The sequence below is a fragment of the Eriocheir sinensis genome, chromosome 62, assembly GCF_024679095.1.
Source record: "Eriocheir sinensis breed Jianghai 21 chromosome 62, ASM2467909v1, whole genome shotgun sequence".
In the NCBI taxonomy this organism is placed as follows: Eukaryota; Metazoa; Arthropoda; class Malacostraca; order Decapoda; family Varunidae; genus Eriocheir; species Eriocheir sinensis.
The window spans coordinates 620,001-636,899 of NC_066570.1; the positions used below are offsets into that span (position 1 = coordinate 620,001).

At 44.0% G+C, this 16,899-nt stretch overlaps 1 protein-coding gene across 3 annotated transcripts in view; it reads left to right on the forward strand.

Annotated features, from left to right (window-relative positions):
* Window positions 1-16,899, forward strand: part of LOC126986584 (laminin subunit gamma-1-like) — a 73,818-nt gene that overhangs the window by 44,854 nt on the left and 12,065 nt on the right. Inside the window, exons 1-9 of one of the 3 annotated variants that reach the window (XM_050842848.1) lie at window positions 1,445-1,967; window positions 11,221-11,406; window positions 11,762-11,871; window positions 13,070-13,090; window positions 14,172-14,397; window positions 14,816-14,965; window positions 15,098-15,267; window positions 15,429-15,561; window positions 15,897-16,121. In XM_050842848.1, coding sequence (XP_050698805.1) covers window positions 1,829-1,967; window positions 11,221-11,406; window positions 11,762-11,871; window positions 13,070-13,090; window positions 14,172-14,397; window positions 14,816-14,965; window positions 15,098-15,267; window positions 15,429-15,561; window positions 15,897-16,121 — 1,360 coding nt within the window. In that variant the 5' untranslated portion in view covers window positions 1,445-1,828. Of the gene's footprint in view, window positions 1-1,444; window positions 1,968-11,220; window positions 11,407-11,761; window positions 11,872-13,069; window positions 13,091-14,171; window positions 14,398-14,815; window positions 14,966-15,097; window positions 15,268-15,428; window positions 15,562-15,896; window positions 16,122-16,899 lie in introns of those variants that run through there. The other 2 variants (XM_050842846.1, XM_050842847.1) reach the window with 2 other exon arrangements.

Here is a 16,899-nt window from a genome sequence, read left to right on the forward strand (position 1 = left end):
TCTCTTCCTCGGTGCCTCTCTATCTCTTAATTCTCCCTCTGTTGTCTCCCATGAATCCTTACCGCCCTGTCTCTCTGTCTAATGTATTGTGTGTCTGTCTCTCACTGTCTCTTATGTCTGCAAGCTTATCTGCGTTGCTCTCTGATCTGTCTTTGCTTCTCTTTCTCCTTCTCCTCCTCCTCAGTTCCTTCACAATGTCTATCTTCATCATCCTCAACTCTTTTTTCTATTTTTGTCATTTGTTTCCAGTTTCTCTTTTGTTTCCCTTGATTCTTCTATGTGTCTGTTCGTCTCACTCTTTCCTGCCTTTTTTTGTCATTTCTTATCCCATCATCTGTATATCTCTCTCACTTTTCCTTCAGTCTCTCTTCCGTCTCGTGTCTGTCTCCCTCTTTCCCTTTCCTTCTCTTCTTTTCGTTATCCTAATTATGTATTCTCTCTACGTCACTTTTGTTATCTACTGTCGCAATGTTTCTTTTAATCTCTGTCTTTCTCATCCCTCTCTCTTCTGTCACATGTCTACCTGTCTCCTCTCTCTCACTGTTTCCTCTTCTTAATTACGTCTTCCTCTTTCCTTTGTCTCACCTTGTCTCTGTTCTCGTTATTCCTTTTCCTCTGTTTCATGTTTCTTTTATGTCTCACTCCCCTTGTCTCTGTTCTCATCCTCTCTTTCCCTACTCTTCCTTCACGATCTTCTTCTCCCGCCCTGTTTCCCTCACTGCTTTGCCTCTCCGCCTCACTTCTCCTCCCTGACCCTTCTCCTTGCTGTTGGTGGTGGGTGAGGCGGCGCGGCGCTGACCTCCCGATATCGCTGCCGTCGCCGCCTCTTACTCAAGGGCGCGCGGCATGAATATAACATAAGCTCGGGCGGAAGGGAGGAAAAAGGGAGACAGCGAGGGAGAAAAAATGAAGATGAGTGAGTCGCTGCGGCGCTGTGTTGGGGTTGGAGGAAAATAAAACACTATCACAGGGAGAAGAGGAGGAAAAGAAGGAGCGTGTTGAAGAGATAGAGGAAGAAAAGACCCGAGAAAGAAAGAAAGAAAAAATGAAAATGCGGTAAAAAAATATGAAAGGCAAATCCAAGATACTAAAAAGAAGGTAGAAAAGATAGAAGAAAAATATAGTATACCAACGAATACAGAAAAAGGAGAAACAGAAATTAGAAACAAATGAGAAATAAGGAAAATGTAGAAATGACAGAAGAAAGAGAAAAGAAAGTAAAGGAAAAAGAAAGGTAGATAGAAGAAAAATGTAGTACCAACGAATAGAGAAAAAGGAGCAGAAATTAGAAAAAAACGAGAAAGAAGGAAAATATAGATATGATAGAAGCGGGAAAGAGAAAGGAAACGAAGAGGAAATGAAAAGAAAGTAAAGGAAAAAGAAAGAAAATATAATACCAAGGAATAGAGAAAAATTAGAAAAAAAATTAGAAAGAAGGAAAACGTAGAAAAGTATAGACGCGAGAAATAGAAAAGTAACGAAAAGTATAAAAGATAGAAGAGAAAAAAAATTGTGCGTTAGGAAAATAGAAAAACAAGAAGAAACAAGGAAAACAAATGAAAAATAACAAAGAAAATATGTGAAAAAAGTGGAAAAAAACAGGAATAACCAAACCCAAGGAAAAAATACATAACATAATTTCCATCGTTTTTTCCCCCATTATTTCGTAGCTGCATCATTAAAAAAAAAAAAAAAAACACCAACATTTCAGTGACACAAAACACACTCAAACAAACTTAAGAAACAGAGACACGCACGCACACACGGAAAAAAAGAGTTCTATAAGTGCGTGTGTGTGCGTGTGCGTGTGTGTGTGTGTGCGGGCGCCATGGTGGGGGCGTGGGGGTGGTGGTGGGGGCGGCTGGTGGTGATGGTTGTGGTGGTGATGGTCTTAACGCCCCGCCCCGCCACAGCACAGAGGAGTCAGCCGTCCAGAGGTGACCAGAGCCTCGTCTCCTTCCAAACCCGTGAGTGTGCTGGGTGGAGTGTTATTGTTATTGTTTATTGTTGTTTTTATATCGATTTCTCATTGAAGGCTTGTTTACTTATTCATGGTTTATCTACTGTTATCTTTATGGTTAGTGGAGTTTATTTTTTTTCATATTATTTTTTTTGTATATTTTATTTCTCATTCAAGGTTCACGGCGCCGGTAGGTTCGTTTATTTATTATTATTTAGTATTATCTTTATATTTATAGTAGTTCATCTTTTTTTCATATTATTCATTTATGTTTTTTTTGTATATTTTATTTCTCATTCAAAATTCATAGCGCCGATAGGTCAGTCCAGAGTTTTTTTCTTTTCTCTCTCTCTCTCTCTCTCTCTCTCTCTCTCTCTCTCTCTCTCTCTCTCTCTCTCTCTCTCTCTCTCTCTCTCTCTCTCTCTCTCTCTCTCTCTCTCTCTCTCTCTCTCTCTCTCCCTCTCCTTCCTTCCTTCCTTCCTTCCTTCCTTCCTTCCCTCTCCTTCCCCCCTTCCTTCCCTCCCTCTTGATTCTCTCCCATTCCTCTTCCCTGACGTTTTTGATCGGCAGACAGGTGATGGCTTTTAATTAGCCGATGATGATGATGATGATGACGGTGAGATGGAGGAGGAGGAAGATGATAATGTTGATGGTGATGAGGATGATGAGGATGATGATGGGGAGGAGGAAGACAAAGAAGATGAGGACAAGGACAGTGAGAAGAACAAGGAGGAGGAGGAGGAGGAGGAGGAGGAATTATCAGTATGAGTGGACCGCGCTTGCCCGAGGGTTGATAGATGTGAAGAGACGTCTCCTCCTCCTCCTCCTCCTCCTCCTCCTCCTCCTCCTCTTCTTCTTCTCAGCTCCTCCCTCAACCCTCCTACTCCATCCATATCCTTCCCATCCTTCCCCACTTCACTCCACCCTGCCCCTTCCCTTCCTCTTCCATCCTTCACTTCTCCCCCTTCCACATCCCCTCCCTTCCACCCTCCCCTTCTCTCATTCTCTCCTTCCCCCTTCCCTCCCCTTCAACCCTCCCCTTCCCTTCTTACCCATATACTTTCACTCCTTCAAGTTCCATCCCCTCCCATCATCCACCCCCGTCTATCCCCCTTTCCTCTTCCCTTTTCCATTCTCTTCCGCTTCCTCTTTTCCTCCTGTCTTTCGTAGGTTGGGGAGGAAAAAGGGAAAGGGAGTTGGTTTTGGGTTCACTCACTCACTCACTCACTCACTCACTCATTCTCCCTTTCATTCATTCATTAATTTCCTATCAACGTCACTCTCTTTCGCCCTCTTTTTTTATCCTTTGTTTATTTCTTTATTATTATTATTATTATTATTATTATTATTATTATTATTATTATTATTATTATTATTATTATTATTATTTGCAGGTTTATTTATGTACGTATTTACTTTTTTTTTTTGCTTTGTCTGTTCTGTTTTTGTTTATTTTTGTTGTTGTTGTTGTTGTTGTTGTTGTTGTTGTTGTTGTTGTTGTTGTTGTTGTTGTTGTTGTTGTTGTTGTTGTTGTTGTTGTTGTTGTTGTACGGTGGTTTCGTTTCCTCCACCTCCTCCTCCTCTTTCTCTTCCTCCTCCTCCTCCTCCTCCTCCTCCTCGGCACGTTTCCATTCTCTTCTTCTTCTCTCCTTTCCTCCTCAATCTTCTTCCCTCTCACTATTCCCTTTTCTCTCCCTCGTCTCTCCATCTTCATCTTTCTTCTTCTATTCTAATCTTTCTTCACCTTTTTACCGACTCCTCCTTCCCTCCTATCCTTACCTGCTCTCTCGCTCCTCTGCCCACCTGTTACCTGGCTGGAGGGGCCGCGCAGGTAACACAGGTGTGGTGGATGCCTCGTTATGGGCAGGTGTGGCGGGAGGAACCTGAGGCGAGGCGGCCCAGGTATTTCCTTGAGAGATTGCGGAAAGACAAAAGGTGGCGTGTGAGAGGAGTGTGTGTGTGTGTGTGTGTGTGTGTGTGTGTGTGGGTGGGTGGGTTGGTGGGTGGGTTGGGGTTGTCAGCGTGCCAGGCTATATTCGCTCTTCCGTGTCAGCCTGTCATAGGGGCGGCGCCGTAGGTGAGGTGGACACGGGAAACAAGCGATCAAAAATATTATATCAGAGAAACTTGAATAACAAGCAACTCACTGATGGTCATGACGAAAACTATACTCGTTTTTAATTATGTATGGAAAAAGTAATAGAATATGAATGAATAATATATATAGTTTTAGATGTACAGAAAGGAAATTATATTACAGTGTTAATTGAAAAATGTGTGATAATGTGAAAATGTGTATATCTAAAAAAAATCATATTAGTTTTTCATGAAGACAAAATATAGTGAAAAATCATACAAAACACACGAGTTTCAAAAATAATCAGTTGAGGAACGTAAAAAAAAAACCGCTTGGTGTTCTGAATCAAATATTAAATGGGTTAAAGAGGATAATTCAAGGTGATTTAGATAAAGTACTTATACTAAAAACAAATCGTTAGAACACGTAGCAATGGAAGAAGAAGAAGAAGGTCTGCAAAAACTGGTTCACGAATAGGACGGTGGACGAACAGAACAGTTTAACCTAAGTCTATATACACCAAGTCAAGTCATACGCAGGTTTGTGGGAGGAGACACGGCCGAGGCGTGGTTTATGCGTGACACTGCTTGGAGCCAAACTATGGAATGTAGAAACAGGGATTTAGGGAAAACGAGGAAAGGCGTACTAATTTAAATCAATCACTTCAACATGCCCTCCCTCACACCCCACACCGCCGTTTGTAGTCATTGAAATTACAGTCACGCAATAGCACAATAAAAAGACATATTTTTTCGTCAGTGGCTTGCCTGAACGCGCTGTGAAAGAAGGCGAAAATGCACATCCAGAGTGCACACACGGCCCCAACTTTAGTCACCCCTGAACTGGCGGGTATTTTTTTTTGGCTCTAAGTGACGTCATCCCGCTGCTCCGCCCCAAAACCGCCTCCTGCGCATACCGGTCGCAGTTTTGAAGCAGAGTGACTTGACTTGGTATATATAGACTTAGATTTTAACCATAAATCTCTGGTTGATGCGAACACGAGGAGCTGGCATGAGTGAGCTGACTGGCCTCTCGTAGTCCCCTTGTAGCCTTGTGTAGCCTCGTTTGAAAAAAAAAGGCTATATCTAACTATTTGTCTAACTGTTACTGTTTATGTATCTATCTTTCTATCTACGTATCTATCTATCTATCTACCTATCTATCAGTCTACCCATTCATTTATCTATCTATCTATCTACTCTGCATAATTTAGGTTGATCATCTACGTTAATTACAAATGAACGAGAATATTAGAGAGCATACTTTGTTCCATCACTTAATTCAGAGTGCCAAAAATACATGAGGAAAGAAATGTAGAAACGCATTTTAAGAAAGAAAGCACAGAGTTACGAATTACAAGTTAGACGTTCTTACTGATGAGACAAATGAGAGAAAGTGCTCGTTGATCTTGTGTGTGTGGGGGTCGTCCGTACGTGCTCAGAATGGTCAGTAATAAACGAAAGTAAACGACGTACTAGGTGACAAAATTATATCCACGATTTAGTAAAGAAAAAACAAATAAAGGGAAAAGTTATCAAAAAGAAGTCATAGAGAAACCAGTGTGTGTGACCTCAAAGTCGTGTGTGTGTGTGTGTGTGTGTGTGTGTGTGTGTGTGTGTTGTTGGGAGGTGGAGGAGAACGAGGAAAACAAGACGAGAAAATGAAGAGGAAGAGGAGGATGAATACAAGATGAGGAAGAGGAGGAGGAGGAGGAGGAGGAGGAGGAGGAAATGGCAGCGAAGCAATACAAATAATCTTTAAGCAGGTTAGGAGGAGGGCAAAGCAAGGGAGGGAGGAGAGAAGATGAGAGGGAGGGAGGGAAGGAAGGTGGAAAAAGCTGAAGGAGCAAAGGAAGGAAGAAGGAAGGGGGAGGTAGTGATTGGGGGAGGGAAGGAGAGTGAAGGAGTAAAGGAGGGAAGTAGGGAAGGAGGAAGGGGAAGAGAGGGAAGGAGTCGAGAGAGGAAGGAAGGGAGGTAATGAAGGAAGGAGGGAGGAAGAGATACGATGCTTGCCAACAGCCCAAGGGAGGGAGGACGTGGTCTGGGTCTGAGGGAGGGAGAGAGAGAGGGAGGGAGAGGGAGGGAGGGAGCCTGTGAATGTATGTGTGTGTGTGTGTGTGTGTGTGTGTGTGTGTGTGTGTGTGTGTGTGTGTGTGTGTGTGTGTGTGTGTGTGTGTGTATAGAAGTTTCGTTGTCCTGTTCTGAGTTTCGTCTTTACTGTCTCGCTTTTTTTTTCTTTTCCCTGTTTTTTTTTTTTTTTTTTGGGGGGGGGGGGGGGAATTTCGAAACACAACGTTGGTATTCCAGAAAACGTTAATCAAGACGCTCCTCTGGGTGTGATTAACGTTACTCTGTCGTTAACGTTTCTGTGCTGGTGATTCTACAACGTTTTTTTCTTTTTTCTCAAGTGCCGCATTGAATATCATGGTCAATATTAAAATGGTGTATATTTAGTTGGTATTATCTTATTTTCTTATCTTTTTCTTTTTATATTTGTACGTCATTTAATTAGTCTATTTCTACCTATTTTTTTCTGTTTATTTGACTATGTATCTATCTATCTATCTTTCTGCTGTCTATCGATATTTTTTTTTATCTACGTATATTTATTTACTTATCTCTGTCTCTCTCTATCTCTGTTTATCAACGTATATATATACTTATCTTTCTATCTTTGTTTATTTATATATATTTCTATCTACTTATATATCCAACTATTTGTCTAACTGTTTATCTATTTATTTTTCTATCTAAGTATCTATCTATATATCTATCAGTCTACCCATTCATTTATCTATCTATTCATCTATCTATCTATCTATCTATGTCTTTCCTTCTGCATATGTCTGTGTGTTCATTTTGTCGTTCTTTCTCCACCTTTCTCTGCTTGCATCTCGTGACTGCGGCGCGGCACACAAGCAGCTTCCTCAGCCTCGTTCAGTCGTGCCGTGGAGAGGCTGGGTCTGTTTTTGCGTCTGTCTGTGTGTGGGGCGGGGCATGACTCTGGGAGGAGGAGGAGGAAGAGGAGGAGGTGTGCAGTATCGCCCCCCCCATACAGTGCCGCCTCCTCCTCCTCCTCCTTCTCTTTCTGCTCCTCCTCGTCTTCTTCTTCCTCTTCTTGTTCTTGTTCTTCTTCTCCTACATCTTCGTCTTCTTCTTCTTCTTCTTCTTCTTCATCGTCTTTTTTTGTTGTTGTTGTTTTCCTTCCAATCCTCCCCTTCCACCTCCTCCTCCTCCTCCTCCACCTCCTCCTCCTCCTCATGTGGTTGACAAAGGTATTTCCTCACCAATAAGTGGGTGGAGGTTACGAGTGTCTCCTCCACTTTAGGGTTGAGGAAGAAGAAGAGAAGAAGAGAGATGATTCGATTGATGGCTCTCTAACACTTTTTTCTTCCCTCAATTTTTATTTTTTTGTATTTTTTTTGTCTACAACTTGGAATCCATTAATCTATCACTATTTTTTTTCTGCATATCTTTTCCTTATTTCGTTTTTCTTTCCTTTCTTCATCTTTCCCCACCTTTCCTTTCCCTTCCGTTCCCTTCCTTTCCTTTCTTCTCTTTTCCTATCTCCTTTCTCCTTTCCTTTCCTTATTTCCTACCCATTTCTTTCTTATCGTACCGCGCCATACCTTACCCTACCTTACCTTAGTCTTGCCTTGCCTTGCCCTTCCTTCCCTTCCCTTCTCTTCCCTTCTCTTCCCTTCCCTTCCCTTCTCTTCCCTTCCTTTCCTTTCCCTTTCCTTTATTTCCCTTTCCTTTCCTTTCCTTTTCTTTCCTTTCCTTTCCTTCCTCTTCCCTTCCCTTCCCTTCTCTTCCCTTCCCTTCCTTTCCCTTTCCTTTCTTTCCCTTTCCTTTCCTTTCCTTTCCTTTCATTCCCTTCTCTTCCCTTCCCTTCTCTTCCCTTCCCTTCTCTTCCCTTCCCTTCCCTTCCTTTCCCTTTCCTTTCTTTTCCTTCCTCTTCCCTTCCCTTCCCTTCCCTCCCTTCCCTTCCCTCCCCTTCCCTTCCCTTTCCTTCCCGTCTCTTCCTCCCCTCCCCTTCCCTTTCCTCCTCTTCCCTTCCCTCCCCCTTCCCTTCCCTTCCCTTCCACGCCTCCGCTGTAGAGTGAGTAAGCAACACGAGAGAGAGTTAAAGGGACGAGCAACAGAACCTTATATGAGGAGGGCGTAACTAGAAGGAGGAGGAGGAGGAAGAAGAGGAAGAAGAGGGAGAAGAGGAGGAGGCTGCCAAAGTAAAAAAACAAAAAACAAATACAAAAAACACCAGGTAAAAGCAAACTGGGTCTCCGCTGCTCTGATGAATCACTGCTTGAACAAACGGGCGGGGCGGTGCAGGTGTGTGTGTGTGTGTGTGTGTGTGTGTGTGTGTGTGTGTGTGTACCTGACCACTTACCTGTTCATTTGGAGGTGGAGAGAACAGTGGTAAATCCTGAAGTGCCATAGATTCATATTTTTTGTCCTTCTTTTCCTCCTCCTCCTCCTCCTATATAAACAGCTTCAGAGTCAACCAATCCCTTTTCACGGTCCGTATAGAGTATTCAAGCTCCTATTAGAGTCAACAGAAGTTCTTTCTCACACTCAAAGACCCTCAAAGCAAGAACAAACCTTAAATGTCGATATCCTTAGATTCTCCCGCCTTCACATTATTTAAAACCGAAGACCGAAAAATAGATAAATCGGGTTCTCAAGAGTGTTTTTTCACGTTCATTGTACAGAAGCTTCGTCAAACTACCACCAGGGTCGAAGAACTACCCATGGAAATGCCGCCCACAACTCCCACGAAAGCCTTGTCAAATGTGTGTTCTTGGCCGGCGAAATGTCGAAGAACGTGGCCCCAAACTTCATCGTTCTCCTATTCCCATTCAAATACCCTCAAAGCAAGAACATACCTTTGATAACCTTCCCTCTAGAACCCAAAGAAACCGGTAGTGAGTCCCCAAGCTATCGAAGAACCCCCAACAACCTCCCACAGCAAGTTTTTCGACAACCTCCACCAGTAGAACCCGCCATCAGGTCTCCAAACTCCCCTTCTATAGGCCTGGTGGGCGAGGCGAGGCAGGGGCCGTGAGTCAGCGCGCGACGTCCCACACATACTGAATGGGACCCCAACCACGTAAACAGCGACAAAGAAGGATAGTGGAGACTCCTTGGGTTGGGGCGTTGGGCGTTGTCTTCTACCCGTCCTGCCTTCTCCTCCTCTCCTCCTCCGCCTCCTCTTTCTCCACTTCCTCTTTTTCCTTCTCTTTTGCAGCTTCAGCCCGTCTCCCTTTCCATTTCTTCTCCTCGCCTCCTCCCCATTCACAGTTTCAGTCTCTCTTTGCCCCTTTTCCCTTTTCTCAGTCCTCCCCTTCTCTTCACGTCCAGTCTCCATTCCTCAAGTTACTGTTCAACATCTGTTTCTTCCTTCTTCTCTTTCCCATCCGCTTGTAGACACCGAACCCGCTACTTATTTTCTTCTTCTCCTTATCCCTTGTGACGGAGAAGAGCACCGAGGCCACGTGCAGCCCTAGGGTAGGGTGTGTGTGTGTGTGTATGTGTGTGTGTGTGTGTGTGTGTGTGTGTGTGTGTGTGTGTGTGTGTGTGTGTGTGTGTGTGTGTGTTCACTTTATTTTTCTTAAGACCAGCGCACTCAACAAGGACAAAACAACCATTAGAGTCTCAGAACGTTACTCGCCTCGGTCACTGAAGGCGTTAAGGTCAAAGAGGGGATCAATCGGGTTCTAATCAGTGTTTCTTTAGGCTCATGGTACAGAAGAAGGGTCAAACTACCACCAGGGTCATAAAACTACCCCTGGAAATGCCCACAACTCCTACGAAAGTCTTGTCAAATAGGTGTTCTTGGGCGGCGAAATATCTTATAATACGACCCTCCACTGTCATGAAGCGCTTCAGTGTTTCGCTTGGCTTGGCTCACAGGATCTGCGTCTCTCAGTTCCGTTTCAACCTCGAGGGAGCTGCGTGTGCCGCCGCGCGTAGCTCCTTCAGGAAGTGTCGATCTACAGTGCACAAGGTCATACCCCCCAACCCCTTGACAGTAAGTATCCCACATCGATCCTGAGGTGCAAAAGGGGTAACTGTGTAAATTGACTCCGCGCCTCCAAAATACGATATTACGCCTCCATATTATAGTTAAGGGACGAAATACATGTCCCTCAACCATAATATGAAGGAACAAGTACTTCGAAGTAAAGAAAAAGGCCTAATCCCCTTCCGCTTACGATCTTGGGGGACGCGTGGGAAATCGTTTTTTTTGGGTGGGGGAGCATATTTAAACTACTCCAACCGAACTTTACATAACCTAACCTCTAACGGCCTCGACCCCCCTCCTAACCAGTGCCCCTCCCCCTGGATCCCCCCCAACACGTATGATGCGCCGGTAAAACTAGAGGAGTACAACAGTATGTGAGACCTTGGAATGGTTATTATTCTCGTGGGGGCAATATTGGAGGCGCGTGTGAATCTCCATATTTACTAGCCAGCGACCTCGGCGGTGGCCTCGGGTGACCGCTGCAGTTAAGGGCCGAGGGGAGGTGTAGCTTGTTTGAGGAGCGCTTGCAGGCTGAGGCTTGGCGGAGTGTAGGTTGGTGACGTAACGAGGAGGCAGCTGGCGAGGTGAGGTCAAGGGGTCCGAGGCAGTGACAAGAGAGGCCGTGTGGGAGAGGGAGGGCGAGGGGCATGGTGAGGAGGGGCAGCGTGGAGAGCGGGTGGGACGGAGAGCTTGTTTTGGATCTTGTGTCAACGCCAGCTTGCATGCGAGTGGTTCTAGTACGCGATTGTAGTGTATTGTTTTATTTATTGTAAAAACTGACAAGGGAGGAGGAGGTTGGTGTCTGTCTGCCACCACCGAACGGTATAGATATTATATAGATAGGCGCATAGAAAACTAGGTGATATTTAGTAACGGAAACTTTCATACACAGGATACGGAGGTAAACGAAATCCCTTTTCTTAACTGCTGTACATGATCTCTTAATGATTAATGATTTTTTTTAATAATATAATTACGGCATCTGATATAAAGGAAATAAGCTGGCACAACTCTGCCCTGTCCTGGTATTCAGTAAGCAAGACTAAGCACAAGTTCTAATAATCACTAAAACATGGAAATCATAAGCTGTCCGCCCAACCCTGTCAGTTGTCATGATCTGGTTGGCCTAAACAGAAGTCTAACAATTTGTTCTTTTCAGCCTGCAACTGCAACGGCTACTCCAACCGCTGCTACTTCGACCAGGAGCTGTTCGACAGGACAGGTCACGGCGGATACTGCCTCGACTGTGCCGCCAACCGCGCCGGCCCCAACTGTGAGCGGTGCCGCGACAACTACTACGAGCGGCAGGACGGCGTCTGCATCGCCTGCAACTGTAACGAGATCGGTGAGTGACTCGGTCAAATTTAGGATATCGACTTCCTAAGTGGATAAGCCATCACTGGTCCACTTGTTTTCCCTGGTTTATATTTCGGGGCGCGAGTTTGTATTAATCGCTTGGCTTAGATATGGGGCACTCGTATTCCTCCACTCCTTCAGGCATCACGTTCCTACCTTCACGTGTTACCCTGCACCTAGGGTGCTGTCAAGGCCATTATGAGGCCCAGTGCCTAAACAGATATAAGGAACAGGCATATTGGTCTTAAGTGATCATAAGATTTGACTGCCGTGTGTGCGTGTGCGTGCGTGTGTGTGTTTCCCCATGTCACCTCTAACCCCAGTGAACCGTGCCCCTCCTGCAGGGTCCCGGAGCCTCCAGTGTGCCAGCGATGGCCTGTGTCAGTGCAAGCCCGGCGTGACGGGCGACAAGTGTGACCGCTGTGCCGAGAACTACTTCGACTTCGGGCCGCAGGTGGGTTAGGCCGCCGGGGGTTTCTTCTTTGTTAGGCAATAGCCTAGGCCTACTGCCTTGGATTTTTATTTGTGTATCATATAAGGAATGTGTATATTTTGCAATAATGCTTTGGATAATTTTGTGTATTAATATTTATATTAAGCATTGTTTTACATATTGCAGTCGAGTACTAGGTAACCTTAGAATTAAGACTCCATTGTTCTGAAACCGATTCAAAATACTCATTGGTGGATCACGAAATTTGTAAAGTAATTATAATGGTGCAATAATGCCTCGGCAATGACAAGGGCAGGCATATGGCCTTAATAAGAGGAATAAATGCAAGGGTGATGATTTCACGGCACTAAGGATCAAACAATCTAAGTAAAATAGTCTACAGCAGTGGTTCTTAACCTGCCAGCAATTCCACTCAAAACATTGGCTTTCTCGCTCCAAGATCTTCGGAGTAAATGAGCTTGTCTGCCTTATTTCTTCCACATATCATATGTTTTTAGTTATTCAACTGCTGCAGTATATGCACTAAGGATGTATGTGCAGGTTTTCATAGAAACAAGTGTTAATAGCACAAAAAACTGTGCTTGATCGGCGTCGCATGACCCTCCAACACCCCCCCAACAAATTATATTATGCAACTAGGGGTCTAAAATGGAAAATGCTTAAAAGTAAAGATGGCGCCACTAGAAACACTTGCCTGCGCCACAACGGGCTGGGGCCGACCATCAGGCCCTACCATGAAGGCCTACCGGCGCCACAGGCCAAGACGCAAAACAAAAAAGCTGACTTTGTTTATAATGCCATGCTGTAGGGTTCATCAGGTCTTACAGATGTTATTATTCAATGTCATGTCTACAATGCATGGGTAAGCCAGGAAAACAATTTGAAGAAAACAACAACAACAACACTAATTTTGATGAACAATCTGTTGATCGGCGTTTGCGACGCAGGTGGGACTAAAGGTCTGGTCGAGGGGATGAACTGGGAGAAAAAAACAGCTGGGGACTACAGACGTGGGCCTCGTAAGGGATGGGCTTAACATGGTGCCACTGAGAGAGTGATTTATACCTTATAAATCAATCCCTCAGTGTCACCATGTTAAGCTCATTCCTTACTAGGGCCACGTCAGTCTTTTCTTATAAATCATAAGAAAAGATATTTGTAATTTTGCAACATTAACACTTTTGTTTATTATTTTCAGGATAGAGCTTTTGGGATTGAGGTCAGATGCATGTGTGTGCTGTGTTGCGTTTTTTCTTTGTGTCATTTAGTTGTCTATTTTAGAGTCCGTTAGGAAATGAGTGAACTTGCTACACCCACATAGTAATATCATACATACTTGCCTTAGTGTCTTTATTTAGTGTTTGTTTCATATCACTATCCGTCCTCTGCCCAAACAAGATTATCACCTTTCTTCTTACTTGCCTTACTTAGATCTGCTATCTATTCTTCCCTCCACAAAATGCTTTCCTACCTGTTAATTTTTTTGTAACTTTCCTGCCACATTCTCATGCACCAGTCTTTATGCAGTTTAATCTCCAACACTGTGCTGACTATATACAGTCCGTCTACCCACTCTTGTCGGCCTTATTTCCTGCCCTCCCCTGCCCTGCTTCAGACACTTCTCAGGAGGAACCATCACTCACTCACTGGTTGAGCTTATGAACTAAGTTGCTAACCTTGTCTTGAGGTGATGTACACTTGGTGCAGTGAGGCGTGTGCTCAAGAACAATAAAAAATATAATGTGATGCAGTGCTGGTGTCTCTAAGATGCAAAAGTTTCACTGTTGTTGAAATTGCTTCATGTTGTGTGAAGGAAGAGAAGGTTTGTCCAAAAGGAGGCATTATTTTTTCTATTTTTATTTATAGGGAAATTTATCAACCTGAAGTAATTTAGTAATATGACTTTTACTTTCATATATTTTGCTCTGGAATGACTGACTAAGACCATTCTGTAAATCATAATTTTATTGTACAAATGTTCTCCTGGAGTAAGGAAGCAGTTGTAAAGGAATCTTTGTTGACCAGCAGTTCAAATATCACTGAAGTTTCAGTTTCCTCAGCATATAGATATCACTCTTAATTTGTTGACTCTGCTTCACATTTGCCATGAACAAGTTAAAAGATGTGGAAACTTGCATGAAAATTACTCCAGTCAGATTGAATAACTAGCATGCAAGGTGAAACTACTAATTTATCTCTAAAGAAACAACAATCATATTCGGGTTTTCCCTCACCGCTGCAGTGCTGCCCGTAGTGCCGCTGTGCTAGTACTGGGGACTAATGTTCTTTATGCACCACAGGGATGTAAGCCATGCGGCTGCAACAATGCCGGCAGCCGGAACAACGAGGCAAGCTGTGACCCCTCGTCGGGCGTGTGTGTCTGCAAGGAGAATGTGGAGGGCCAGCAGTGTGACCAGTGCAAGCCAGGCTACTTCAACCTGGCAGAGCACAACGAGTTTGGCTGCACGCCCTGCTTCTGCTACGGCCACTCCTCCATCTGCTCCTCAGCCAGCGGCTATTCCGAGGGTGGGTGGGGCTGCTCTGGGCCCGGGATGTTCCCCTCCAGAATTTTAACATTTATGAAACGTTTGGCGAATGTTTATTACAAGCTTGCAAACTTCTTGAAACCAACCTCAATATTGCCTTAAATGTGCCTTAACACATCTTATTTTGTAGACACTTTTTGGTTTGTGCAAGCTTCAAAGAGACTTTAAACACACCTTATTTAGAAGCTTCAAATATGCCTTCCTTACACCTTGTAGAAGCCTTTATTACGCTTGTGCAAGATTCAGTGACACCAAAATTCCATTCACCTACCACCAAGATCTTTGGCCTTTTCCATATCATTTATATATGTATCTGCAAAGTGTTTCCTCTTAGTCCTGTTCATGCAGCATTTGATTGTCATCTGAACCTTGTGATTCACCAAAACTTTCTGTGGCAGGAGTGATTGAGAGTGGGTTCGTGCGTGGCGAGGAGCGCTGGGCGGCCGTGGAGTCCACTGGCCGGTCAGTCCCCGTCAACTACAACGCTGTCATGCAGAGTCTGGCGGTGTCTGCACCAGGCCGGGACAAAGTATACTTCCTGGCCCCAGGTGGGTGTTCGTCAGGGTTCTGGGTTTCATGCAAATCTTTTTTTCCTTTTGAAAGGAATTTTAAGTTGCCACAACCTGCACAGTGTGGCAGGTGTAAGACGCAGAGCTCATTAAGGACATACTGGTTTTCAGATCGTTTCCTTGGAGACCAGCGAGCCAGCTACAACAATGAGCTGTCCTTTTACCTGCGCATCGGAGAGCTGGGTCCTCAGGCCACCACTGAGGACGTCATTCTTGAGGGTGCCGGGCTGGCCATCTCGGCACCCATCTTCGCTCAGGGGAACAGCCTTCCCAGCACACAGGTGAATAACTTGGTTTTGAGACTGTTTTTTACTGTAATCTTTTGCAGCTTATTTTTCAGATATTCTTATATGAAATAATTTTTGTTTTTGGGAAGATTGTTTATAAGGTTGTGCTTGTAGTCTGCAGGAGGTTAATTGTTTTATTTGCCCTGACACTACAGAGACAGAAGTACGCCTTCCACCTTCATGAAAACTCAAAGTTCGGATGGTCACCTCGACTGGGCTCCCGCGACTTAATCTCTCTGCTCTCCAACCTGACAGCCATCAAGATCAGAGGAACTTACACTTATGAAGGTAAGTTGACGAATGACTCTTTAGCCACTTAATAGTGTGAGTGAATATAACTAGCTCAGGAAGAGTGAAAATGGACGTTAAACAAAATGATGATGATGAATATACAGTAAACCCTCGATATAACGGACCCGCTTATAACGGACTTCTAGCATTAATGAACTAAGTCTTCCCCCTATTAGTCCGTTATATCGAGGGTTTACTGTGACTAGTAATATGAAGTAAACAATTTACCTAAACTGGCTGTGAGTGTAACACGGATTTGCCAGAAATCTTGTGCTAGAATTCATGTCTTTAGTGATAAGATCAAATTCATCCCCCTGAACATCCTTCCCCAGGCCGAGGCTTCCTGGACGACGTGAGCCTTGAGACGGCCCGCCGAGGGTTGTATGGTGTGCCTGCCACCTGGATTGAGATGTGCACGTGTCCTGAGGGGTATGTGGGGCAGTACTGCGAGTCCTGTGCTCCCGGCTACCGTCACAGCCCCTCTAATGGTGGGCCCTTCGCCTCCTGCATCCCCTGCGACTGCAACTCTCATGCTGATATCTGTGATTCCGAGACAGGTGAGGCACCAGAATTTTGCATAAAAACAATCCATACACAGATTTTAACACATTGTAAGTACATTAGATGTGAAACGTCTGACCGCTACAACAATTGTTATTGAAATGTGGTCTCCAATGAAGAAAGTGAAGCTAAACTGTTTGCCCAGTGACAACTCTGAAGGATCCAATATATTTGATGAACTATAACCTTAGTCACAGCTGCTGATTTCATTCAAGAAATAATGACACATTCCAGTAAATACTCAGATATCCAAGCCAAGACATTTTAACCAAACAGTCAGAACTAGTACAGCATGTGTGGACTCTTTGCACCCCTGGAACAAAATTAATATCTAGGGAGAGTGCAAACCATATACATCCTGTGTTCTTATTTTTATTTATTTATGATTTTTTTACAACAAAGGAGACAGCTCAAGGGCACAACTTACATTGCTGGCACTTTCATAACTCCACAAAACATCACTTTTCAAAGGTCCAGTGAGCCTTCACGTGTGTGATCAACAATGTACCGACAAATGTCATTGTAAAGAGTTTTATGTCTCTTAAAGTGAAAATTATGAGCAGATTGGGTTGATATACATTCATTATGGCCTTTGTTCACTTTATTGTAATTATGAACCAATAATTAAAGTTAGGGGTGCTTTAAATATACACATTGACTTCACAACCCTGACCAAATAGCTGTTTTGGGGTAAAATATTTGATATTCTCCTGAAATACTAAATATCATGGAAAAAATTCCCAACATATATTTTTAGACTTGGGGGACCTAGTG